We start from the raw sequence: 25,704 nt of genomic DNA, 5'->3' as shown, positions 1-25,704 counted from the left end.
TTTTTAAGACTTTGTAAGGTGACAAACAGCCGGCTGGTTGCGTTACCATGTGGAAACATAGGGCTCTAGTTTCGCAGACCGGGCGCGGCGGGGGCACAGCGCACCTGCGCTTCGCCAACTGGGTGTGGCCAGGCGGATTTTGTAAGTTTGGCACACCGTGTGCCCTGGCGCAGCTACTCCTCTATCCCACCTCCGTCCCTCCTACCGGCGCAAGTCGGAAAGAGGGAGGAGAGAAGGCGTGGAGTGGGTTTTACACACATCACACCAATCAAATGAGCCCCTCTCCTCGCCCTTAAATGCGCCGCGCGAAGGCGTAATGAGAGTTTACTCAATTCGCCATGGCAGAAGAGAGCAGCAGCGTCAGACGGCCAAACTTCTCCCAGGAGGAAACTGATGTTTTGGTCCGGGAGGTCCAAGCTCGCAGTGTCCGAATATACGGAACTGCGAGCAGACCTCCACGGGCTGATGATGCAAAGGTAGCCTGGGAGGAGGTCACCACAATTGTAAATCAATGTTGCGTTTCTCTCGTGCGCGCGCGCTCTCTCTTTCTCTCTCGCAGTCTCACTCTGTTTCTTTTCTTTTGACTTTTCTAAGATGACAGATGCTGAATATATACTCCCTATCTGATGCTGTGGCTGTTTGTGGTTGGCTGAGAGGGATGTGAACTCATTAGTTTGCAGCTGTGTTAATCAAATCAGGTTGGGTTTCCATTACGCGTGCCAAACGTGCCAAACGGTGCCAATCCCCTTTGATCTGACATCAGATGTGACGGGACAGTCGATATAGAGATACATTTATGTGCTGATTGCAGATAGTTGCATTGAATAGTGGTTTTGTGGCTATCTATTGCATTGTTAATGTGCCTGATATTCTGGAAACCTGCCTGTGAGGTTTTGGTGACGTGTGTGCACTGTCCGCTGGTCAGCCAAACTTCGGCTTACACCGGCTGCGCTCCCCCTGCGTTGACAGTAGACCTGGTTTCAGATGGCGAGCTTTTAGCGCACCCATCTCAGCGCACCTCGGTCTGCCAAACTACCAAACTGAGCGTGCCTCGGGTTGCGCTGCTCGAAACTAGCTCTGCGTGGGGTTCGCCAACCTGCGCCACCTGCGCTGCGCCGGGAAACTAGAACCCATAGTCTCCACTGCCCACACTCCTCCACAGGTTAGTTAACATCAGCCTCGGCTGCTCTGCACTGTGCACCACCCGGTTGAGTAGGAGCTAGGTAGTGGCGTTGCTCAATTGTGCACAATGTTACTGCTGGGACCGCCAACGGGACGGCGTTGTTACAGAATGTTGACAACCCTCTGATCTTCCCCCAGGTAGCCCTTTTTTTTGGCCCCCAAACCCCTTTAGCTTTGTTAACTATCGTATGTTAGCACCACTAGCCATGCTGACACTGTTAATGGTTCTAACAAAGCTAACAGTGATAGCATAGACCTAGTTAACAATACTATAGGGGGTTAGCGGTGGGGCAACCTGGGGGGAGACCAGATGGTAGGCACAGTGTTTCCACAGCAAAGCTGTTGGGTCAGGATGGCATAGCAAGAGTGGCACCACTAGCTAACGTTAGCTTCCACCAGACCTGAGTGGTGCCCAGTGCAGTAAACTGAAGAGTAGCAAAATTAAGACCGACATGTGTAACCAGTCAAAAATAATCTTGGCAGTTAACCAATTAGCAGTTAACCAGTGACATCCTCATAGCATAGGCTAATTAATTCCCTTGTTTTGCACATTATAATGTTTAGGTTGCACAATCTATGTTGACGAATGCTTACAGACAGAAATGTGGTCTTGCTTCAGGATCCATTGCCAATCCAGGCATGTGATTGCTTCAGCATGGTTCAGGCCACTAGGCCACGCATTTTGAAATCAGTGTGAAACATTTTGAAGGATGGAGGTAGTTTCAGACCTTTTGTACAAAATTATGTTTGACTATTAAACTGTCAGCTTGTACCTACAGTTTCTCCCATCTTTTACCAACGTGTCATGACTCATGCATTTAGCAGCCTGCCAGAGCTTGCTTACCATTCAAAGCAGCGGAATTCTCCTTTGGTTAAGATGCATAGTAGATGATTAATCATACCCTCCTTGTCTCATCAGCAGCATCTATAATTAAGCAGATTAGAGTCCGGGGTTGATGCCGCAGTCATTCGGGTCTCGGACACGACAACGCCCGGTAAAGTGTAGTAGCACTGAGATCAAGCATTGCAGTGTGTTTGCCTGTCCAGCTTTATTGTTGTGTGCAAGCATCCATCTGTGTCATTCACACCAAGCCGGATATTGAGGGAGAAATGTTTGTGGCTGTAGGAGGAGGGAGACATATTCAGACAGCCCACTGATCCCTCTGGACATAACAAGAGCTGTCTTTCTCTTTTCTTTTCCTCTCCCCCAGTCTCCCTCTCTCTCCTTCTATTGGTCAACTGTGACAGCGTTAGGAGGCGGTTGAGGCAGGAGGAGGGATGAGCTATTGGTCTGGTGCTATTGTTTTGTGGAACAACTCTCTCTGTGGCAAGATTTATTTGAAGCACATTCTTTCCTTCATCATAGCAGATGCCTCGTTACCTGTGCAGGTGTCTGAACATGATTGGCAGATCCAGGTTGATATCAAATAGCTCTTTATTTCAAGGCAGGGCAGGATCCAGGTTTTCCTAATACACCTTGTCATGCTTGCTGGCTGGGAAATTTGCATAGTAAGGAGGTTAAAAATAGACCAAACCTACAGGTGAGTTTACAGTGCTGCCCCAAGAATGCAAAGGGAACATTTCAGTTTTTATTCCTGAGTATATTTACGCCCAATATGGCAGCCATATTAAAGGAATAGTTCGGGGATTTTGGGAAATAAGCTTGCTTTGCTGAGAGTTAGATATGAAGAATATGTCTGCACGGTAAACATGAAGCTACAGCCAGCAGCTGGTTAGCTTAGCTTAGCATTAAGATGGAAACAGTTAGCCTAGCTCTGCCCAAAGGCAACAAAATCCACCCGCAAACTAAATTTTGTATGGATTAGACAAACAAGATAACATGTTAAGTAGTGAGCTTGAGGGGTGCTGGTAAGTGGATATTGCCACTTTTGGACTTGCTGTTTCCTCTTGTCTTTATGCAAAGCTAGGCTAACTAGGTGCTGGCTGTAGCTTCATATTAGTGTACAGACATGAGAATGATATTGATCTACTAATTAAACCCTCTTCAAATGAAGGTTAAATGGTGATTGTATGGCATTAGCTCAGGATGCAATCAACAAATTAAATGATTTGGAAGTTAGAGAAGAGTTAACAGGGTTATTCTGTATGTTAGGTATTAGAAAACAAAGACCATGGCTGTTATTGGGGAGCTCAACCTTTGCTGCATGTTTTCTTCCCTTCCTTTTCTTTTCCCTTACCAAGTGTTGACACTCTCTGCTGTACGGATAAATCAAATGAAATGCCCGAAGCACACACAAAAATTTCACCTCAGAAGGCCGAGGACAGTGCATTCGTGCAACACAGTTTAACGGGATGTAAAAAAACAAGACCTGTTGTCAGCTTAAGGTTTCAGGATTTGAAGGCACAGATGTGATAATGTCAGTGGTGCAGTACCAGGCTTAAATTATTTTTTGGTCCTTTAATATCTTGCTTTCACGTTTTGTTTTCAAGCAAACACCCCATAACTCCAATTTTAGTCGTTTTCAGGTATTCATTCAGCTAAAGAAATTTTATAACCTTTGGTTAAAGGCAGTGACACACAATACAACTGTTAGAGTCTGGGTCAGTTGGCACGAACAGTCAATAGATGAAATAATGGAATGTCTGATACAATCTCAAGCATTCAGATCTTGTTGTTACAAGTTGATGAATAAGCAAAAAAAAAAAACAAGAAGAATGGCAAGAATGGCAAGCAACAATGTTTGTGGTGTGGAAGTGCACTTGACAACTGACATGGAGGATCTCACCCAAACCCTGTGCATTTTTTCCTCCTTTTTTTGTTGTTTTCAGCACAAATTGCAGTGCATATTATAAACAGTGCAAGCTGCCAGTTGCAGTCCATGTTTGTTTTGTTACAAGAACACCCGGCCAGTTGTTCAGTGTTATCAAGTGTAGTCTTCGGGGCCTTTCAGATATAAATCTATAAATAGTCTATCTTGGAAATGAAAATAAGTAAAAGTGGCACTTCACTGAATTAGGATTGCACTTTTATTTAGGCTTAGTCTGAGATATTTTGACTTTTAGACTATAGTATGGGTCAAGCTCTAAAACAGTCGATCCTACAATTCCCACAGCACAATAGCTCATGTTAGATCCTCTCTGTCTGGGAAATGCCCATATCTTTCAAGCTCCACATGCCAAGTTTATGACCTGGGTTTTTTGTACGCACAGTCTGAGATAACCCCAGTGACATATATATTTGTTTTGAGGCACTGTATTAAACCTTTCTTAATGCAGCCATTACTACACTTCAGTCACTTTGTGAGTGGCCGTTCAGTTAACAGCGGTAATCTTGATTGCCACAGGCAATGTTCCAATTGAGTTTCAGAAATGTCTGAGGATCATATCCTGTGTGAGTTCACGCGGGCTTTATTCTTCAGGAAAATTAAATCCCTGTCACACATTTTAGGCCTGTTCACTCAGAGATGAAAAGTCTAAGTTTGAGGATGTTATGGGGTGAACCAGACAGGGAAAGAGGGAGGAGTGGAGGGAGCAAAAGTAGACAAGTAGTGAAAGAAGAGTTTAAAGTTAATCAGGAAACTTTGTCCAGTAGCAGCCAGCAGATTTCCCCAGGGACAGTGTTTGGAATATCGTTATGAGTAAGTGTGAAAGTCTGTTGTATAAATCAATCAAACGTGTGCTCTCCATTGCACAAATGTTATCTATCTTAGAGGATTTTCATAGGTGAATAACTTGAAAATGACTGTCATAACAGCAGCACTGTGTGTGAGGAGATATTAAGTATGACATGGACGTGAACCAGCCTGAACTCACACACCCACACTGTAAGACCTTAGCTGAGCCCAACATTAGAATTTTCTTATTTCTTCATAAAAGAGAGATATGATTGCTTTGCACACACAGAATGACTTTCTCACATATGAAGAAGAGCTAATGTGGAAGTTGACGTAACAGGTCTACACAGAATAAGGCACAGCGGCCTACCAGCATAAAGCAAAATGGCCTGTAATAGCCAATTAGCTATTCCTCTTAGGCTGTATTTTTTAGTGGCAATAACATCACACAAATTGCAGCCAACTACCAGCTAATGATGCTATAGTGTCTCATCATAATGAACCATCTGCCTCACCTCGATATCATGCTCTACTCTTCCCAGTACTGGTTGGATGATCATGGCTGGTACACAGAATTTCTTTCCCAGCTAAATGTGACACATCAAAAGCCCTTTTCACAGAGATTGCACTATAGGGCCGCTACAAAGTCCCTTCTTTATGCTTCCTTTGTATTTTTACACAGAACCAAACAATGGCAGCATCATGCCACTGCAGTGTGTGGTTTTAGATGGTATGCTGGTATCCTGTAAGCAAAAGAGGTGTGAGGGCCAGGGCATATAACACAACAGAGTCGTCCTCTAGTAGGACATGTAAAATATGCATCAGCAGCACTTTATAAACAATAACAATGGCATTAACATGACAATAGCAATAATTTACTGTCCCATGTTATATGGCGGCTGATCCTGCCCTTTGCTCGTAAGAATAAGGAGCTCCCGGACCTACCGTTTTCCCAATATACAGACATTTTTGACTGCTTTTCTTCTTTGAGTTAGCTGCTAACTGCTATCAGCTACATTCAAAATCCCCTGGCAGTGGGTCGTACACATAACATGTTGTCGAAACGTTAAACCAGTGCTGCCCATGATCCCATCCTACTGGTTGTCCCTTTTACACAGACATCGTTTCAGCACTGTTACTACCGCCAATATTGGCTGAAAGGCGAGACAACTCCCCCCATTCTGTGATCGTAACTTTTATACAGAAGGGCGAGGTGGCAAAATGGCGTGAAATTCCCGCTTTAAAGAGGCAGTGTCAAAGGGGCTAAATTGTAATATATCCAGATGTAGAGGCTCAATCCCTAATCATAGGTTGTACGGGCATTTGTCATTGTCATCATTGTTTTGACAATGATTCCTCTGGATATTTCGGGATTTTAAAAAGCTCCCTTTAAACAAGATTTTGCTCAGTTTCCTCCGTTCCTGCATGTAAGCTTTATGCCTACAAACAGTTACTGTAAGCCACGCTGCAGGGTACGCCTCGGAGATATGGGCTGGTTGTGTATTGTACTGAAAGCTTCTGATGCCAGTAGAGATTGTTGATTGTGAATACAACATGAATCAAGTTTTAAAAAAGGCTCCTGTTCAGCAATTAGCAAAGCCATCTCCACTTGTTCACTGTGAATGTTTACGAAAGAATGCAAGTACGCCGGCAGCATGAAACAATTTTATGTTCAGTATTGAAAAATTGTGGAGCGCACCGTTTTTCCTTTATATCACAAAATGAATTAAAGAATGTAAACACTGTTACTGTGACAAATACAATTTAAGCACAATACAGCTGGATCCGGTATGATACATTTCTCTAGTGTTTCAGTGGTGCTATCGTGAAGGTTTAACACATTCAGTTGATCATTTGGTTTTAGCTTTCCAGGTTAATACAACACATAGACTACGCTCTTAGTTATGTTCGAAAATTACGAAACCCAAACTCCATCTGAGCAAACAGCTGTTTGCAACTAAACGGTCCAAGCCCAACCTTAATCATACCTCGTGTTTAATGTCTGTAGATTTGTCAGCACTGCCAAGTTACTCTTATCTCAAGTGAAGCCGCTGTGGTTTGTCTGTGTGGACATAAGATGGGGAGAGGGAGAGAGAAAATCTCATATCACCAGAGGGGTGCTGACTAAGATATGACACTGGGGTCTGCTCCAACACTTGCTTACTTTCTACATTATAATCACACACACACACACACACACACACACACACACGCAGAGAGCTCCAGATGGTATGCATTTTCTTGTGTGTCTTGTCTCTTGTGTCCTTGTCCATCATTCTTTTACACCTACCTTACCCGGCGTGTTGTGCAGTGACTCATATGTTCAGTTCTGAAGTTAAATGAAAATCTCTACACTCCAGTTAGTAATTGAAGGATCCTGTTTTAATAACACAATAGGTATTGTGTAAATTCTGAAGAGACATCATTTGTACTGAAAACAGCCGTTACTCTTCTGTTGAAAAAGGAAGATAGCAGGGTTTCATCCAACAGTCACATTTGTGCATTTAAAGTGTGCCTTTCTGTTGGCATCCTCAGTGTGTGTATGTGTCTGTGTGTATTTTGTTTTCCTCTGGATTCTGACTGGCTAATGGTTCTCTGTCCCCAGATATGGATGCCAATTATGGCGGAGGGTTGTTGGATATGGTGAAGGGAGGAGCCGGGAAGTTCTTCAGCAACTTCAAGGACAACTTAAAGGACACGCTGAAAGACACCTCCACCAAGGTCATGCATCAGGTTGCCACGTAAGTTACTGCTGCATTCACACACATAATGTACTGTATTGTTGCTAAGCACACACTCTTAACTCCACGTGTGTTGTACTACAGCTAAATACTGACAGCTGTTATACTCAAAGTTTGCCATACTTTGCAGATTTTGTCAAGTAGATGATATTGGTCGGTTGGATAGTCATTATATCAAAGATGCTGTGTGTTGATAAGAAAAATTCTTGAGAGATTTAAGGCCTCTTTACTCTGAGATTGTGTCCCATTAACAATTGTGAGAAAAATGTAAAGTCTTTGGTTGTCAGTTGGACAGGGTGATTTTAGATTGCACTGTGAGATGCTTACACAGACAGCCAACATGGATCTTCCGTGACCGAGCACAGCCCACCTCAAAATCCTGACACTGAAGACCCCAATCTCACAGTGTGACAGCTGCTACAACCTACAAACCATACAATCAAAATACCACAGGAAACAACCAGAATACACTGGTGGGCTAGCACAATGCTACTGCTGAAAAACATATTTATCCTAAAGTCACGCTGCATAATTGGCAACCAAGTACACTCCTACTCCTCTTCTTCTGAGGTTTATTTTTGCTAGAGCAATGGACAACTTTGCATTTTCCCAACATGAGAGCAGTGATGATGGACGATGTAGGGTGGTGACTGGTCTTTGGTTAGATCTGTTTTTTTGGCAGTGGACGCAGGCGTTATGTCATCGGGTTGTCCGTCCGTCTGTCACATTCTTGTGAACTGAATATCTCAAGAAAGCCTTGATGGAATTGCCTCAAATTTGGCACAAACGTCCACTTGGACTCGAGAATGAACTGTTAAGATTTGGTGGTCAAAGGTCACTGTGACCTCATATCTGTCTCATTCTCATGAACGTGATATCTCAAGAAGACCTTTAGGGAATTCCCACAAATTTGGCAAAAATGTCCACTTGGGCTGAATTATGAACTGACTGAATTTTGGTGGTCAAAGGTCAAGGTTTTTGGCCATAGCTCAAGAATTCTTATGCTAAGTATGACAACATTTCACACAAATGTCTAATAGGATGAATTAATGAAGTGATGACATTTAATATCCAAAGGGTCAAAGGTTAACTTCACTGTGACATCTTTATATTCTGCAAAAACACTTGTCTGGTCATTATTCAACACCATATTTCAGGAACAGAAGGGGAGACATTCGGTTAGATACTGAATTGGTGACACTAATCTCATTAATCTTGTATTAATTATATTAATCTTGTGTGCTGCCAGGTTGAAGATGTTTGTGAAGCACCCATGTTTTAGAATATGTAGCCTCTTTGCAGCAACATCCATATTTGAAGGCTTGTCATGGCTACATATGAGTCTGGGCAGACTCATATGCAGATTCATACTGCAGATTGACTGGTTCGTGGAGGCATACAACCACAAGGTGGTGATTTTAGTTTCATTGACATTGTAGTGGAGCAGGCATTCATTGCATTTGAAATGCCTTAGCAGTAATATGGTCTGACATAAAGACTGTATTGGACCCATCAAAAAAATGGTTGTTATTTCAGACTCTAAAGGTGCCTACAGTAAAAGCCCTCATGTTACAGGTGGTATTATAGAATTTTGAGCAGTTTGTGAAGTAACACAAAACAGCAGCATGAATCTTTTCACACTTTTCTTGGTCACCCTTTACACTGGATATTTTAACACTCGTGACTCTTATTTTGAAGATCCCTAACAAGAGATTACAGAAACGAAGAATTATAATTATGATGAACAATTGTCGCTATTGACTCAGATATTGGAATAGTTGCATTTTGCACATCCCTGTTGTGATTCCTTTGATTAACTGAATGTTGTTTCAGTTGTTGACTACAAAGTAAAGTGAGTCTCTAACAGCTTTAGAAGAGAAACAGGGCAGTGTGGTTGGAGGGAAGAAAGAGGGAGGCAGCAGAGTCTGGCACGGCTCGGTCATCTCAGTGTGTTTGTGCACAGGCATCTGCACAGGGCAGCACAAAGGGGCCTCTGTATTGTCAGAAACACACACAGCTCCTCTCTCACTATTGACTCAGCAAGTTTGATCGTTGTGTCTCCCCTCCTCTGCTGCTCACATCTTGGCAAACTCCCACTCTCCTGTCCTGTCGTTCCCCCCGGTGTTTTTCGGCCGCCTCTCATCTCAGCTCCACCTTCCCTCCTCTCCTCTCCTCTCTTTGCCATCTCCTCTCCTGGCTGAATTATTCATTGCGGTTCATTGTGCCAAACAGCCAGTGCACTGCTGATACAGAGGGATTCATTTCATTAGAGCCTTGTGTGGGGTGGTGTGTGTTTGTGTGAGGACTTTATATGTATGTGTGAGTGGGTGGTTGGGATAATGGGGCGATGGGAGGCAGGCTACCGTGGTAACCGTCTGAAAGCCTCAGAAAGGAAAGGTAGATGGGCAGAATGATACATTAATGGGCCACAGCTTAGTGCAGTACACTTTAAAAGTGCTTCGACAGGTTTCTTTGATGATCCTATGAGAAGTGTTAACTGTCCTGTTGTGTTCTAAAACATCAGAGACTTAATTGTGCTGTTGTATGCATAATATTTAATAGCTTTATTTAGAGACTGAAGGACAGAAAAGATGACTGTGACAAGTGATTTTCCAAGGTTGAGTGTGTACTCTTTAGTTTATTGCCATAAATAAATAAACATCTTAAGAAGTGAGCTACATGACACACTATCTAGTATAGGAGATCCAAAGAGCATGGTGTTAGGATTATATAGGTATGGGATCATGGTTTTCTGGGTGCTGCCATGGGCGGTTTCCCTTTTTTGCGCCATGAAACTTGGAGACAGAGTCAGCAGTTAATTAGAGAGATACAGAATGATTAAGAGCTGCAGTATCTAATGATGTATTCCTGAGAGGACGGCGGCTCTCTTTCACCCTGCAAGAAAAGGCTGACCAGCCTATATCTCGCTCTTTTGCTGATTTTCATCCATCCTCTCCCATTTATTTTTATTTTTTGTTTCTCACTGGTCAATTTCATTTCCTAACTTTCTTATGGTGGCCATGATGATAAAATCATATTTTTTTGACGCACCATTTTGCTTTAGATTATTACACCTGTTTTTAGATGAATGTTGTTAATTTTTTTAATAAGACTTAAAAAAAAGATATATATCATATCCCAGACATCTATTGAGAGAAAAATAGATTATTTATTTATTCGACTCTGCAGTTCCTCAGCTCTTAGTCGTGTTTTGGCATCATATAGCTCACTGTTTGGGTTTTACAGCCCAGAAATCTTCATCAAGATTGTTCCCAGCACCAAACAGCAGACAGCAAAGTTAACAGCCAGCTGGGAAACATAGTGGAGCATTTCACAGCTTAAGAGCCAGATATTTCCCTCGGTGGTCGGTGAGGACCAAAACAGAGCTAAAAGGAGAGTGAATATTGGACTTACATTCATCCAGATGAACTCCAAATAAATAAACAATAGTAAATAATGCTAATGTTGCTCAGTGTCTGATGAAATTGTAAATACACTTGTAAAAATAAAGGTGTCAACTAGAACCATATAGGGTTCTTTGGCTTGCCACTATAGAAGAACACTTTTTAGTTCCTGGTAGAGTCTTTTATAAAGGTTCCACATGGAGCCCAGTTATGCCCCTTTCCCACCAACATGGAATGGGTTCGTTCCAGTTCCCACACATAATTTTGAACCGTTAAGAGAATTTCGACCAAATATAGATTGGTTCGTAACTTCGGAAAAGTTGGTTCTCAGCTAGAACCAGAAAAATAGAATGTTTTTTTCTTAACGTAAAGTGCGAACTGTGATGACATCAGTGGACATGTCATATCTACAGGTGGAAAAGAGAAGATGAAGAAGGCAATAGAGACGTTAAGTGGGAAACAATGGGAAAAAAGAGCATGCAGTGGTCTCATTGATAGTTGGTCTTCTTTTGGATGAAAGAAATATCTGAAATAACAGAACAAAAGTTTGCAGGTAATCACTGTGATCTACCATCTTGCTCCTACTGTTTACTTCCACTGTGCATTGCGCAATGCCCTCTGTTGATGACACATCCTTGATTACAATGGTTCCGCTCAACACTGGGGGAACACATGGGCTGGTTTGCTAGATAGTACCAAGCTTTCAAGAGTCTTGAACGGAACCAGTTTAAGAACCAGAGGTCATTTGGAAAAGGGGCATTGGAGGATTCTGCTTGGAACCCAACATAAGGGGTTACATGTAAATGGTTGCCATCCGTATGCCATTTGATACAGCTATATGTAGAACCATCTGGGAAAGATTGACCCAGAACCCCCTCTATGGTGTAATGGTTCCTTTCTGGGAGTTCTATCCAAAACATTTCCACCATCTAAGGGGCCGTACACATGCTGCGTCTTTAACCGCCTGGAAAGCGTAAGGTCGGGTGCTGGGCACTAGTTTTGTGCCTTTTTTGAGCCAGCTTTCAAGAGCGCGGCAGCAGGTTGCATCTGAGGTTGCCAAGCAACCTTAACAAGCACTGTATCATAGCCTATTTGTCTGAAATTCTGAGTGCAGAGCTGATCTTCTTCCAGGCGCTGTTTATAAGTGTGTGGGACAGATGAAAAGCTCTGGCAGCCCTGCACCAAATTAATCAACTTTTCCATATTCACCACAGACTGCATGTCTACACTGAAAACAATGAATTTAAGGGCACAGAAAATGTGGCATGTGTACGGCCCCTAAGGGTGCAAACAAAAACCCACCCGGGGGGTTCTAATGAGAACACTTTCATATTCCACTTATTATGGTTTTAGTTTAACAGGTTAGCCAGGGGCCATGGGAACCATGTCCAGCAGTCTTGGGCCTCATGAGGATCCTAAAGGGCCAGGGTTGATGTGGTCCAGTTTAACCCACAACAACCATGGTTATGGAACCCTGCATCTCACGAAGAACCCTTTCTTCAAAAAAGGATTCTTTGGGTGAAAAGGGTTTTTTTATGAGATCTTTTGTCTTACAAAGAACCCTTGAAAAACCCTTTTTTTTAAAAAAGGGTTCCTAAGAAGTGAATGGTTCTGGGTAGCACTTCTGCACTGCAGGAGGAACCCTTATTTCTAAGAGTGTAAGCAACTATTTGCTAAGATGTTTACCATATCAACGCGTTAAGCTATTTGTTGTCAGTGTTGTGTTGATAGCTTTTTGCGCTACTCCAAAGTGGCTCAAATATACCAATTAATTCAAGTTTAAATAGATGGAAATAAGCAGGAAAATATTAACTCCTTGCTGTTTTTCTTACTATCATTAAGATTAGGTTTTTATTGAAGTTTCAAGAAATCCTTTGTAAACTTTGTTTACCCCAGTGGCAGAAATTTCTCTGGATTACAATGTTCTGCTGTTATATCGAAGGGGATTTTTGCAGCTTGAAGGTTTTCTAGGTTAGTAGACTCCAGAGGTTGAGTATGTGTATCTTAAATGGACTGTTTCATCCCTGTTTACTGACTGTTGGAAGACTTCAGAAGAAATTCCCTTGAGCATGCCTGGTACAAAGAAAAACCCTTATGAGCTCACTTGTTAACCAGGACCTCTTTTAACACCCCAACTAGACTGCATTGGTTCCTCTCTGCTTCTGTCTCATCTATATTCCTCGCAAAATGCTGTTGCTGAATAATTTAAAGCAGCCTGCTTGTTTGTTTACCTGGCTAAAGAGATTTTTTGCAGGGAAAACAATCAGTCAACAAAACTCAGCTGTGTGTTCCTCTGCCTGTGAGAAACACAACGGAGTCTAGATGGCTGATCTGGTTTTGTGAAAGGCACAGTGTCCGCAGTCTGCACCAAGATAACCTCCACCCTCCATCAGCACACACATATTCATCTGTCTCTCTCATTTTTATTTCTCATTCATCCCCATTTCATTAACACTAACACTTGGCTGACATCTCTCTTTGTCTCTCTGTAATTATTCCCCACTTAACAACCATTTTTCTCTTTTTCCAGTGGCCAAAATATAAAAAATCATAACCTCAGTGCATCTGTTGCTAGATTATGATAATTGGGGTTAAACAAGACAAGAGGATTGTGAAGAAATCAGTCATGATCAATTAGAAATCTGGTGTAGTGTTTAGTTTTGCAGCATATTTTGTTAAAAGTAAAAGATGTGTCCAGTGCCTTCCTGTTACCTCTTACATTGGTTGCCATTCTCTACTTTAAACTATCCATTAAGATGCAGATATAAAAACATAATAGTGCTGTTAAGAAAGACAAAACGGCTGTAAAATACAGAATTTGGGAGAAGCATGGAGAGAATGTAGAAAACCCAAATCTAATATCCATCGGGATCTAGCCCACTTACACTGTGTTTGTTTGAGTGTGTGTGTCAGTGTGGGTTTGTGTGTGTGTGGATAGTCACTGGAGACTCAGTTAGAGCACCTCTCCACTGCTGTAATCAGGCCTAAAATGGCTTTCGTGCTCCAGATGTTTACTTTCCAGTAGGAAACATAAACAACAGGCTCTGTGGTGCTGGCGCTTGTGGGCATCTGCATGTGTGTGTTGTCACTCCTCTGCTCTCAACTATGCGTATAATAACACTAGTATGCTGCAAGGTGAACACACTCCCAGTAAAGGTTAAAGGCAGTCGTTTGACTAAACACAACTGTTAAAGCGTGAAAATAGTTTGGACAACAAATTGAATCATGGCGATAAAAATGAAAAAAAGATGAGATTCCACAAACAAGAGTTATACCGAAGGTATAAAATCCAGCACATTCTCACTCCAACCTCGTCACATATTGACATTTTGGTCATGGACTTTCCACGTCCACATACGACGTGCAAGGAACCCTGGGTGTGTTGGTTGTTGACGTTCTGGGACACTGTGTCAGGTTCTGCCTGTTACATGCATTGTCTTCTTTCAAAATACACTTCCGTTTTCACAGGAAATTTAACATTAACATATAGTCTACAAACGTTTTTTTTCCTTCAACAATAAACACACATGGTTGGGTTTAGGCAACAAAATTATGTGGTTAGGTTTAGGAAAAAAGAACAGGGTTTGGCTTTAGAATCTTACGGGGCGCAAACACCGCTCTCTCGGTCTCTTGGACCCATCCAATACCCCTCCCACCCGCTTTCATCCTTGTCCTGCCGTGTTTTCCCCTGATGCCGCCGGGTGCAGATAAACTATAACGGCAACTGGACGTGTATCATGCCAACATTAAAGGGCGCCTTTTTTCGTTGGTTTCTGATGCCAGAGGTCACTTCCCAAGCACCAGATTTCGACGATTTTGGAGTGAGACCGGGCTCAAAAATCATATTAAGTTCAGTATCAAAGGTTACAGTATTGTAACCCTAGTTCTATTAGCACAGGCAGAGACCTTTACTGGACTCTATGGGTAATAGTCTCCCTCAGGCACCAGCATGCATTTGCCCACTGAAATTTGCATTAATGTAGCTGGCCAATCAGGATGTGCCTACCTGAATAGTGCGGAGCCCACAGTACATATATATATATATATATATATATATATATATATAGGATACTGATGCCTTCATACAACTCCCATATATAAATATATATAAATATATATATATATATATATATTTATATATGGGAGTTGTATGAAGGCATCAGTATCCTGATGGTAGAGGGCTCCGCCTGTGCTATAAGAGCTAGGGTTACAATATTGTAACCTTTATTCTATTCCACACAAGCCCTGCCCTTCACTGGACATTATGGGCATAGTGGGTGGAGCCTGAAGAATGTACGCCATGACATGACATAATTTTGCCCTGGCTGAAGAGCTTAAGAATGCTGATTCAGTCAAATGGCTCCATACATTGGAGTAGGCATGTCTTGATTGGCCGGCTGTGTTTATGCAAATTTCAGTGGGCAAATGTGTGCTCTTGATTGGAAAAGAGTATTATCGATAGATTCAAGTAGAGGGCAGAGTTTGTGTGAGACAGAACAAAAGGAACTCTGATTCACAAAAGTATGGACTGACTGTCAAATTAGCTGCATTGTCCCTCGTGCCAGAAAGGAACAAACCAGGAAAAGATCAACATTAAGTCCCATGAGTAAGACAACACAGTTCATCTAGTAACCACAAAACTAAAAGTACACAATTGCCCTAGACAGCTAGTTTAATTGCTAGCTTGATTAGCAGAGAGAAGAAAATTCCCCAGTGTCAGCTTTGCCCTTCTTTCTAAGCGTGTCCTTCCCCTCTGTTCAGTCTCTGTACTGCACCTTGCAGTACATTTTAATTGGCTGCAGCTCTAACCTCAAGAGGTCAGGGACTCTGCTCATTTGCGTACTCCATGGCTATTGGCCATGACCATTTAAACCTGACACCTGACCTGCTTCTCTCCTTTAATAGCCAAGGAGCTATTTCAGGAGAGAAGCAGAGACAACCGCAGATTTGTGGAATATATTCCTGGGACGAAAACAAAGGACAAGATAAAATGGTGGAAATCATTGCAGTTCCTTCAAATATATTTATTGAACATTCATTAAACTTTTCTCTCTTTTCCCCAAAGTTATAAACAATTTGTGCTCTAGAAACCTCACATTAGGATTAAGAAAAATATTCTGTATATAATCTGAAATGAGAGTATGCAGTCCACTTATTCTCTTTTAACCTGTGGTCTGCATTTTCACTCTGGGGTAAACACACAGAATTGGATGAAAATAGAAACTTGAGCGGTGGTCCAATTACTTTATTATGGAGGGCTTACAGACACAAACAGCTCTGATGGATTTAACTCAGGCTGTTTGTCTGTTATATTAGCAGTTGTTTATGCCACACAACAATGCTGTAAGAAGAATTAACATATCCAAAAATGCATTTATGTGGAACACTACAGAATATCCCAAGACACACTTAGCGTGCTCTCACTCCATGGCAGACTAGTTGAGTAGCACTGCATTACATAACCAGGTCTAGGATTGCATCAGGGCCATATGGCACTCCTCCATGACCACACAGAGGTGATTGGCCCAGATCAGCAAAGCTTGGGGGATTTTCACAGTAGGCAACAAGTCAACTCAATCTGATGCACATTAGCCTACTAACGTGTTTTGCATGATAATTGCAGTGTGGTGGGCGGTCGAGCTGCGTGTGCTACTGTTGGATAAAAACATTTTTGTAAATGACTTTGCACATCAACCCATCCATTACAAGAAATAAGACTCCTTTTTTGAGTCCTTTAACTCTGCACCTGCTCCAGGGTGTTTCATAAGCACAGTTCTCCATCACTTCCATGGTGCAGCAGTAGTGGATTACTTGAATGTGAGTGTGCACTGCAGCTGCTCTCAGACTTCTGAAAAAAAAACCTCCATATGGAATAGCTAAATTTAGCAATGAAAGGCAATGATGCTCAATTGAAGAATTCACATATGGTATTCCTTTGATCCCGGGCAGTTCAGCCTGAAAAAGACAACTTCCCCAACAGCCAGACACATGGAAGCTTCTGCACCAGAGCCTGTTGAGTCTAATTACTTGGATATGCATGACATGCAGCCTGATGCACCAACAGCAGAGAGGCAGAGAGGTGAATCAACCTTCTGGATGTTGACCATGCATCGATCTCCTCTGTTTTAATGATTTGATATTTGTCAGGAATAGGGCGTCTTGACTCTCCTGACTAAATGCTTAGATTGTCTGAAAACCATCCACACATGTGCCTGCTGTATAACAGTATACATTCAGTACAACACACAGATGCAGGGTGATTTTTTTCACACATACTGTGCACATTTCAAAGATTATTTGGGTGTGTCAGTGGACTCAGGTGCTTTCTTTTTGCTGGTATTACTGCTAAAGGTTGTTATAACCTTTGCTTATATGTCTCTCTTGTTTTTGCGCTTTCTTTTTCCTGTGTAATGAGAATTGCATGAAAATTATTCCTCAAAGGTGTCGTTCTTTTTTGCAGGTACACTAAAGGGGAGCTGGACATCGCCTACATCACATCACGGATCATAGGTAAACACATTTGGTGTTAGTTAATGGACCTTGTGTGCATATGTGAGCTGCATTCTAACACTGTCACTAGAAATAATAACTCAGTGCCACCAAAAAGTAGTTGTTTTTTTTTACCTTAGAATGATCTGTTTCTAACTACACACGGAGCGGGTCCTCTTCTATTGAGATTGCCATGTTGCATATTTGTGTTTTTAGAGTATCCCAGAACATACAAACCAAACACTGGCTCTAGATAAGGCCATTTTCATGTTTGTGTTTTCACGTTGACCACCGCAGTTAGAGGTCCCTTTGTGATGAGTGTCAGAAAAACAGATTTTTTTTTTTTTTTTTTAAGGTGAAACTGCTGTCTTTAGTGTTTTTACTGGTTTAAATCACAGGGTCCATTTATTTTGCATTTATTTTGGATAGGAAGAGGCATCTGTGGATAATTTGGCTCCCGGTAAAAGCCTTCTAAACGTCTGGATCTTTAGTTGTCAGAGAAAAAAGGTTAGCAAACATAAGCAGGTGCTAGGCTAGTGGCTCGTCTCCGACATGCCAAACAGCATCAGAGAAACAATGATTGGTAATGTGAAACTGCTTGATTCCAGTTTTAATCACCTGGTCTGTTTGTTTTGGAGAGGAAGAGACCTCTGCGGATAATTTGGCTCCTAGAAAAACCTTCCTAAACAATGAACACTGAAGGATTTCTAACAGGTAGAGTTTCAGGTGGTTGCAATCTGCAATCTTCACTGCTAAATGCTACAAAATCCCCCGAAATCTTACACACTGTTCCTTTAAGTGATGCTCTGTAACATTTGAAAAGATATCCTTGAATAAATAAGCAACAATGAAGTTTAAAAAATGTGATAAGGTATTATTTATGAAGAATGTAACCCCCAAAACCTCAGTTAATGAGCTTTCTTTAGAACTATGTGGATTTGATAGGATCAGATTTAATTGAGAGCGACCAAACAACCCAACAAGTATCATTAGATTAAAATTCAGATGTTGCTGAATCCTGATCAATGCTGATTAGGGAAATAGCTTTCCAGGACTTTTAACTTCTAATGTGGATGAGAAAATAACAGTGTGTTATATCTGCATGATAAAAGAGAATCAGGGTTAATGTAGGCAGATAAACAGACATCTGCACCCTCAGCTTTCTCTCTGTCCTCATCTCTCATTTTCAAATTGCTTCCAGCGTGACATGCTCATGAGTGAAAAGCAGCAGTGTGTCCTGTAAAGAACATCATCAGCTGGACATTTGTCACCTGAGGGCTTCTGTCCCATGATGCTTTGTGTGTGGCTGCCGATAGTCATACTTTAATGTGGACCTCCTCTCCACATTTCAGTTCTCAGTTCACTTATGGCAGAATAACTGTAGAGAAGGACAAAAGATGGAGGACACTGTCAGGGTGTGAACATGTCGTATATACTGTGTATTTAAACATCTGCACCAACAGTGCAGGAAACTCCTGAAAACAACCTGAATTATGAATTTTATTTTCAGTCATGACCTACCCGGTGGAGTCAGTGCAGATTGGCTACCAGAATCACGTAGAGGACATTCGCTCCTTCCTTGACAGCCGCCATGCCGACCACTACACTGTCTTCAATCTGTCACAGCGCAACTACCGCGGCGCCAAATTCTCCAACAGGGTGAGTGTGACACTGCCTTATGAAGCCACAGATGAAGCCATTACAGATTTATTAGTTTGTGCCTAGTTATTAGTGGTTGCTGCAGCATTTTCTCTCCCTGGATTATGGCAACACTAGAGTGAGATATGAGGACTTACTTACAGTTTGATGGCTATTTTTGGTCTGCCAGCGTTTTAAGTGGGGCCTGTTGCTACATCTGCTCATAAACTATGGAAGGAGCCTCTAATTAGATTTCCTGAATTGGGACGGTCATTCCCAAGACACACTTCCTTGTCATTTAAGCTACAATAAGTGTCCAGCAAAGTTGTGGTGACAAAGCCCCCAGAGAAGTATCACTCAACTCTGTAATACCAACCATGACAGAGCATTTTAGCATATTTTTTGTTGTATTACTTTTACAACCTGTAAGTTAAGGTCTGGTACACCCCTTATTGCTGTCACCAATCAGTGTTGAGGATTTTTTTTAGATGCCCCAATAAAGCCGTGATAAACCTGCTGTACGCTACCTGTCCATCACCAAACAGCAAATGGACAAAGTTAGCTTGTAAATGTAGCGGAGTATTTAGCAGCTAAAGAGTCAGATATTTAGAGTTGGTGGAGATAAGAAAAGGCTAAAAGGAAAAGTAATGTTGGGCTTATATTCATCAGTTGGCCAGAAACACAACTCCAAATGAATTATAATGTTGCCCTGTTTGTGCTGAATGAGTATTAAGGCAACTATTTGTTTACAACTTGGTTGTATCAACTTAATATATTGGTATCTTTAGTTGATACTGATATTGGTAACATCAACTTTTTAAGAAATATTTTGTCATGGTTGTTTTTACGGCTGTTAGGGATGCAAAACTTTAAATGAATGCTAATTTTAATATCGGTATAAAAGATAATAATATGTCATATTGTGCTGTGACAGTTTACAGCTTGTTTCTGCTACCCCCATGTGGCCAAAATTCAGTTGGTTAGTTTAGCATTTGTTCTGAAGGAGAAAATTCTTTTCTACCATAGGTGCATACATAGCACAAACAAGTACGACATACACAATTAGACAAAGAATACTCTCTTCACACCACAATCTGGATTTCTTGTAACTAAAGAGGAGGTTACTCATTTAAAGCTTGCAAGGCTGTAGGAATGAAGCTTGTGCTAACATGGGTCTTTCTGCACATGGGTCCAGAAGGAAGGGGATGGATGATCAGGGTCTAGAGATGTTCAGTACAATGTTTTCCTTCCTGATTTCAACACCAAAACTTGCGCATCTGTAGTCTGGAGTCTGCATGGTCTCCTCATATCGGCGTGGGTTTCCTCCAGGTACCTTGGCTTCCTCCCACAGTCCAAAGACATGCAGGTTAATTGGTGACTAAACTGCCATAGGTGTGAATGTGAGTGTGAATGGTTGTCTGTCTCTATGTGTCAGCCCTGTGATAGTCTGGTAACCTGTCCAGGGTGTACCCTGCCTCTCATCCAATGTCAGCTGGGATAGGCTCCCGTGCTCTTGCGACCCCCTGCTCTAAAACAGTACATGCCAGTGGCTGCACAGTGCAACTTGTTCTGTAGGCTACTGTTTCAGAGTGATGAAGAAGAGGAAGAATCGATTACCAGTGAACATGACATTTTCTTGGGTGTTAACTACTTTAAAGTTTATTAATAAATTACATGGTACTGGATCTGTGCATGTCAAGTGAAACCCTGTCATATTATAGTCTCAGAAAAGAGGCTTAACTGAGCCAAGTTGTCCCATATAGTACTCACCTTTCATGCTTTAAAGATAGACTGTGATTTTGCTGGAAGGACATTTTAGGATTTGCAGGTGTTCTTGAGTGATATAGCAACATAAAGGAGTATATTTTTGCATAGATAATAAACCTTTTGTTGTTGCTATTGTAACACAGCAGTGATTCAAGATGCATCTTTTACATGTTTCACTAAAGCAGCAACCACTTGTGACCAGGGATGTCTCGAAATAAAAGATCTAACCTGTGGTTCACAAATCTAAGTGTCCCAGCTAAATAACATTTAAAAAACTGGATTTGAATATGAATACTCAGTTTATTCTATCTTATTCCATCTTTATAGTTATGACTAATCTCTGCATGGAGTCTTTGGCTCATGTCACTCAGCACTTTTGCACAGCTGGATCTGGATTCGAGTGGGAGGCACATGTGGGATCTGTATAGATAAAAGACTGCCACCCTCTGGTAGAAACATCCAGGAAAGCTGCGGAGTCAAGCTGTGGAGTTAATGTGGCCAAGATGGCTCCCTGTCTGTTTGTGGAGGTCGCTGTATCTCTAGCAGATGACTCATCATGGCAACTGGTGTGTTGTGTGGCTCTGCTGCTGCAGTGCTGTTGCTAACCTCTACCTCTCCTTTCTCCTCCCCTCCTGGTTTTGTGTCTTTTTTCGTGGATGGGCGGGGGACGGAGGGGGGGTCCCCCTCTCTGTCTGGAACTTTCTGTTTCTATGTCTCTCCCTTGTTTCTTCATTCCTTCTCTCTCCTGCACCAACTCCTTTCCAGGTTTCAGAATGCAATTGGCCTTCCCACCAGGCTCCCAGCCTCCACAACCTGTTCGCTGTGTGTAAGAACATGCACAACTGGCTCAAACAGAATCCCAAGAATGTGTGTGTCATCACCTGCTCGGTAAGAAGACGCTCACATACAGTACCATTATCATATCCATTTCTATCCTCCATTTATCTTGCATTGATTGACTGGATTCGTAAAGCTAATACAAAAAGATGTCCTTGCTTTTGCACTGCTGACCTTATACATTGCCATGTTTTATTGAGTTCACCATGCAGTGAAGGGACGGTTAATGTGTAGGGGCCTGTTTTGATTGTTCCACAACACAACGCCAAGTTTTTGGAGTTTAATTGATCCACTTTTAAGTTTATGCACTGCACTGGACAGATGCTGCCAAAGGACAAATTTAAACATACTCAAAGTGATTTGTCATCTTGGCTGTTGCATCAAATCAAAGTGCTTTTGAGAAACTTTGAGAAAGCCCTGATCCTATCATCTTTACTTAAACTTAAACAGGTTTTAATGGTGTCAAACATGGTGATTACAGTTGGAAAAAAATGACTATGAAGTGATCATGTAACAAAACCGTCAACCTTTTTTCTCCTATATGGGTAAAAACAAAACTTGCAAGGTGATCCTCCCGCTTTCCAACAAACGAAGGCTACAAAACCACACCGACAAGGAATCGTAACAAGAGAAACAAACCCCACTTTTAGCCTCTTTCCTATTTCTCTGCTCTTCCTCTCCTCTCACTGTTGCCAATACTGGATGTGGCAATGTTGGTCTGCCTTGTTTTGATTTAAAATGCAGTAAAACACAGCTTGTCAGACAGCTCTCATTATTTCTGCTTAGTTTCTGTCAGTTTTCTCAGTTTCTCCACCTGTTTTTCAGCGGTTGGTCTTTGCATTGAAAAGCCTTGGAACCTTGGAGGTTCAAAGTCAGTTAAATTGTGGATGTGAGTCATGTTTCAGTATGTAGGTCATGAAGTTGTATGTATTCTGAAGTCTCTTATTTAGGTGTCTGTGTTTGGTAAAAAAAAAAGAGATATTTAAGAGGTAGATTCAGTTGTCTTTGTGCCAACATATATGTATTTTCAGTTTGGAAAATTCAAAGTTTCCTCAGCAACCAGCTGCACCTAAAGTACGCCAATGATGACCCATTAAAGCGTTGATTGTGTCATACTTCAAGCACAGCTCAAACCCTACATACAAATGTTTTGCAACATAATCACTACTGGAGTATTGGGTGAAACAGGTGTTCCTGTTTTAATTCAGTGTCAGCCACACTGTACACTGGCATGTGTGCGGAGCATGTTATTGCCAAGTTTCTGTGGTTTGGCTGTGGCTTGGCAACTTCTCCATCTTGCATAACCTCCAGCAAACGGTTCCTCTCGAAGAGTTTCTCTGCTTCAGATCAAAAGAATGTTTGTCTCCCTGTAACCTGAAATGAACTCTGAGTAAATTTATAACAGGAAATTCATTCATTCAGTGAGCAAAAAAGTTTTATTGTATGATCATCTTTGAGCTATGACTTACAGTAAGCTGGGTAGCGTCTGGCTTCTTTAAAGGGATAGCTCAGATATTTTGCAATGGGGTTGCGTTTGGTACTTATCTATAGTCAGTGTATAACGTGCAGTAGATGTCGATTGGCACACCCCCAGTTTAGAGAAGCAGGTTGGAGTATGGACATGGAAGCTAAGCAATCTACATTTTTGGATGGGGGTGGCAACAAATTGTATTTTAGCCACCGAAAATAAGTCCAACCTAAAAAAAAAAAGCAATATGAGTTGAACTGTTGGCTATATTTAGAACATTTTCACTGCTTTACCTTGCCGTCAGCGAATGATTTCCCAGCGGGGAACTGATGCTGCTGTGTTGCTCTCTTCTAAGCCAGACTCCATTGAGAAAAACAGTGATTTAACATTGCGGAACACAGGAGCTGCTGGTCTACTGCTGCCTCAATCAGTTATTTTGTTTGTGTTATTGTGTGACTTTGGCATTTAAAAGGGTTAATTCAGATTGACCCAATTCACACAATAACACAAGCTGACTAATTGATTGAAGCAGTGGTAAACCAGCAGCTCCTGTGTTCAGTGAGCTAAAACCACTGTTTTTATCAATGGAGCCTGGTGGCTTGACGAGAGCATAGATAGGGAACTGAACAGGCTGTTTGACGGGAAGGTAAAGCAGTGAAAATGCTCTCAATATACACTTAAACTGTTATAGAATTTTTTTTAAGGGACTAAAATACATTCTCAGCGGACTGACATCTACTCTATGTAATATACTGATTGGGAATAGCACTCCATACTACACTACTTCAAAAAATCTGAACTATCACTTAAACATATACACACATACATATTCACACTTGCGTACTTGCATGGCAGAAAGAACCAACAAGTATATTATTCAAGCTTTAGAATATAATAGTTTCCCAGCATTTCATCAGTGTCTATCTGCTGCTGTGTGTTTTTTCAGGATGGTCGTGCTCCCTCGGGTGTTTTGGTTTGTGCCATGTTCTGCTTCTGCCACCTCTTCAACAACCCGGTTCCTGCCATGCAGCTGCTCAGCGCCAAGAGACCAGGTTCCGGCCTCTGGCCTTCACATCGCAGGTTTGTAACCCTGAACTTTTGTGTGTCTGTGAGTGATGGAGAGGAAGAAAGAGAAAAGGGGAAGTGAGGAGGAAAGAAAGGACAGGAAAATGGCCTCTGCTGTAGTTACACACCAAATGTGCAGACTTCAATTTGGGTGGCGGCGTCGTCTGTAACACTATCTCCTTTTCTGTGTTTCCCTCTGTGGTTGAATTCCGTTGTTAACCATCTAATAAAGTTGCCAGAGCTAACATGAGAACAAAATAAAAGTCAGGCAGAAATATGGGAGATTGCTTTTCACTGAAAAACTGGATTCCTACTGATTTGATGAGGTTAGAAACACATTCTCATCATCAGTGGGTTGCACCATTAGCCATGTTTATTCCCTTATCATCCCCTGTAGAAGACAATCCATTTGTTTTTTTTTATTATTCTAGCAAAATGTCATAATTTCAGAACATTTGCTGTTGTAGGCGATAGACTAAATTAAACATAAATAGTGCAGCCAATTCTCATTTTCCTCTGGCAGCCCCCCAAGGATGGACATTTTATGACCTGCCAGCCAGCAGCTGTGTGATTTATCAGTCCTTGTTAGAGCATCTAACAAGATCTCCTTCATGAGTCAGAGTTTTAGTGGAAATTGACTAAGAGTTTATGGAAATGGCAGCAATAACATCATCGTTTTCATATACACAAACTAAAACAGGATAAGAGCGATTATCTTTCCTCCTCTGCATACAGGTACATAGGCTATGTGTGTAGCATGGTATCTGAGAAGCCCAGTCTACCCCACTCCAAACCCTTGATGATCAAGGGTCTCACCATGAGTCCGGTCCCCTGCTTCAACAAGCAGCGCAGCGGCTGTCGGCCCTTCTGCGACGTCCTCATCGGGGAGACAAAGATCTTCACCACTGCACAGGAGTATGAAAGGATGAGGTAGGGGAAATGTGTAAGCCTCCAGATTTTAAGCAGTATATGATGAATATGACAGTATGATCAAAGGGTCTGAAATACTTAATGCTTTTCTCCACTCCCATGCTCTCCTTCTGCAATGTTACCCTCCATTTATTCTTTCCTTCATGTTTCCTCCCATGTTTCTCCACCTACACACTCCACATGTCCAGAGAGCACAGGGTCCAAGAGGGCAAGGTAGCGTTCTCTCTGGGTGTGAGTGTGCAAGGAGACGTGGTGATTTCAGTCTACCACATGAGGTCGACCATCGGAGGACGTCTGCAGGCCAAGGTAAACTTCATGTTTTCTGTACTGTATCCTACAAAATCTTTGGTAACACTTTACTTGAAGGTATCTACATAAGAGTGACATGACAGTGTCATAACTATGACATGACACAGTCATGAACCTGTCATGAACATTATGTACATGTCATAAACGTTTATGACTGCTGTCATTAAGTGTCATTTGGTTTTTGTATTGACAAGTTGACATTGTTTGGGTTGTCTTGATTATGACAACTTGACATAAATTAAAGTGACATTAACAGAAGTTGTCTTTGTCATGACAAGTTGACATTAAATTTGTTTGGG

The 25,704-nt window shown here is 41.8% G+C and overlaps 1 protein-coding gene across 4 annotated transcripts in view; it reads left to right on the top strand.

The window, feature by feature from the left end:
• dnajc6 (DnaJ (Hsp40) homolog, subfamily C, member 6) overlaps window positions 1-25,704 on the top strand; it is a 52,791-nt gene that overhangs the window by 9,881 nt on the left and 17,206 nt on the right. For all 4 annotated transcript variants that reach the window (XM_050055461.1, XM_050055463.1, XM_050055460.1 and 1 more), the window contains 7 exons: window positions 7,363-7,498; window positions 17,363-17,412; window positions 18,902-19,050; window positions 21,562-21,684; window positions 24,048-24,181; window positions 24,902-25,096; window positions 25,285-25,402. In XM_050055461.1, the coding sequence (XP_049911418.1) occupies window positions 7,363-7,498; window positions 17,363-17,412; window positions 18,902-19,050; window positions 21,562-21,684; window positions 24,048-24,181; window positions 24,902-25,096; window positions 25,285-25,402 (905 nt within the window). The remainder of the gene's footprint in view (window positions 1-7,362; window positions 7,499-17,362; window positions 17,413-18,901; window positions 19,051-21,561; window positions 21,685-24,047; window positions 24,182-24,901; window positions 25,097-25,284; window positions 25,403-25,704) is intronic.

The sequence above is a fragment of the Epinephelus moara genome, chromosome 10 (genome assembly GCF_006386435.1).
Source record: "Epinephelus moara isolate mb chromosome 10, YSFRI_EMoa_1.0, whole genome shotgun sequence".
In the NCBI taxonomy this organism is placed as follows: Eukaryota; Metazoa; Chordata; class Actinopteri; order Perciformes; family Serranidae; genus Epinephelus; species Epinephelus moara.
The sequence above is the reverse complement of the archived record's forward strand: the minus strand, read 5'-3'. Positions and strand labels throughout refer to the sequence as shown.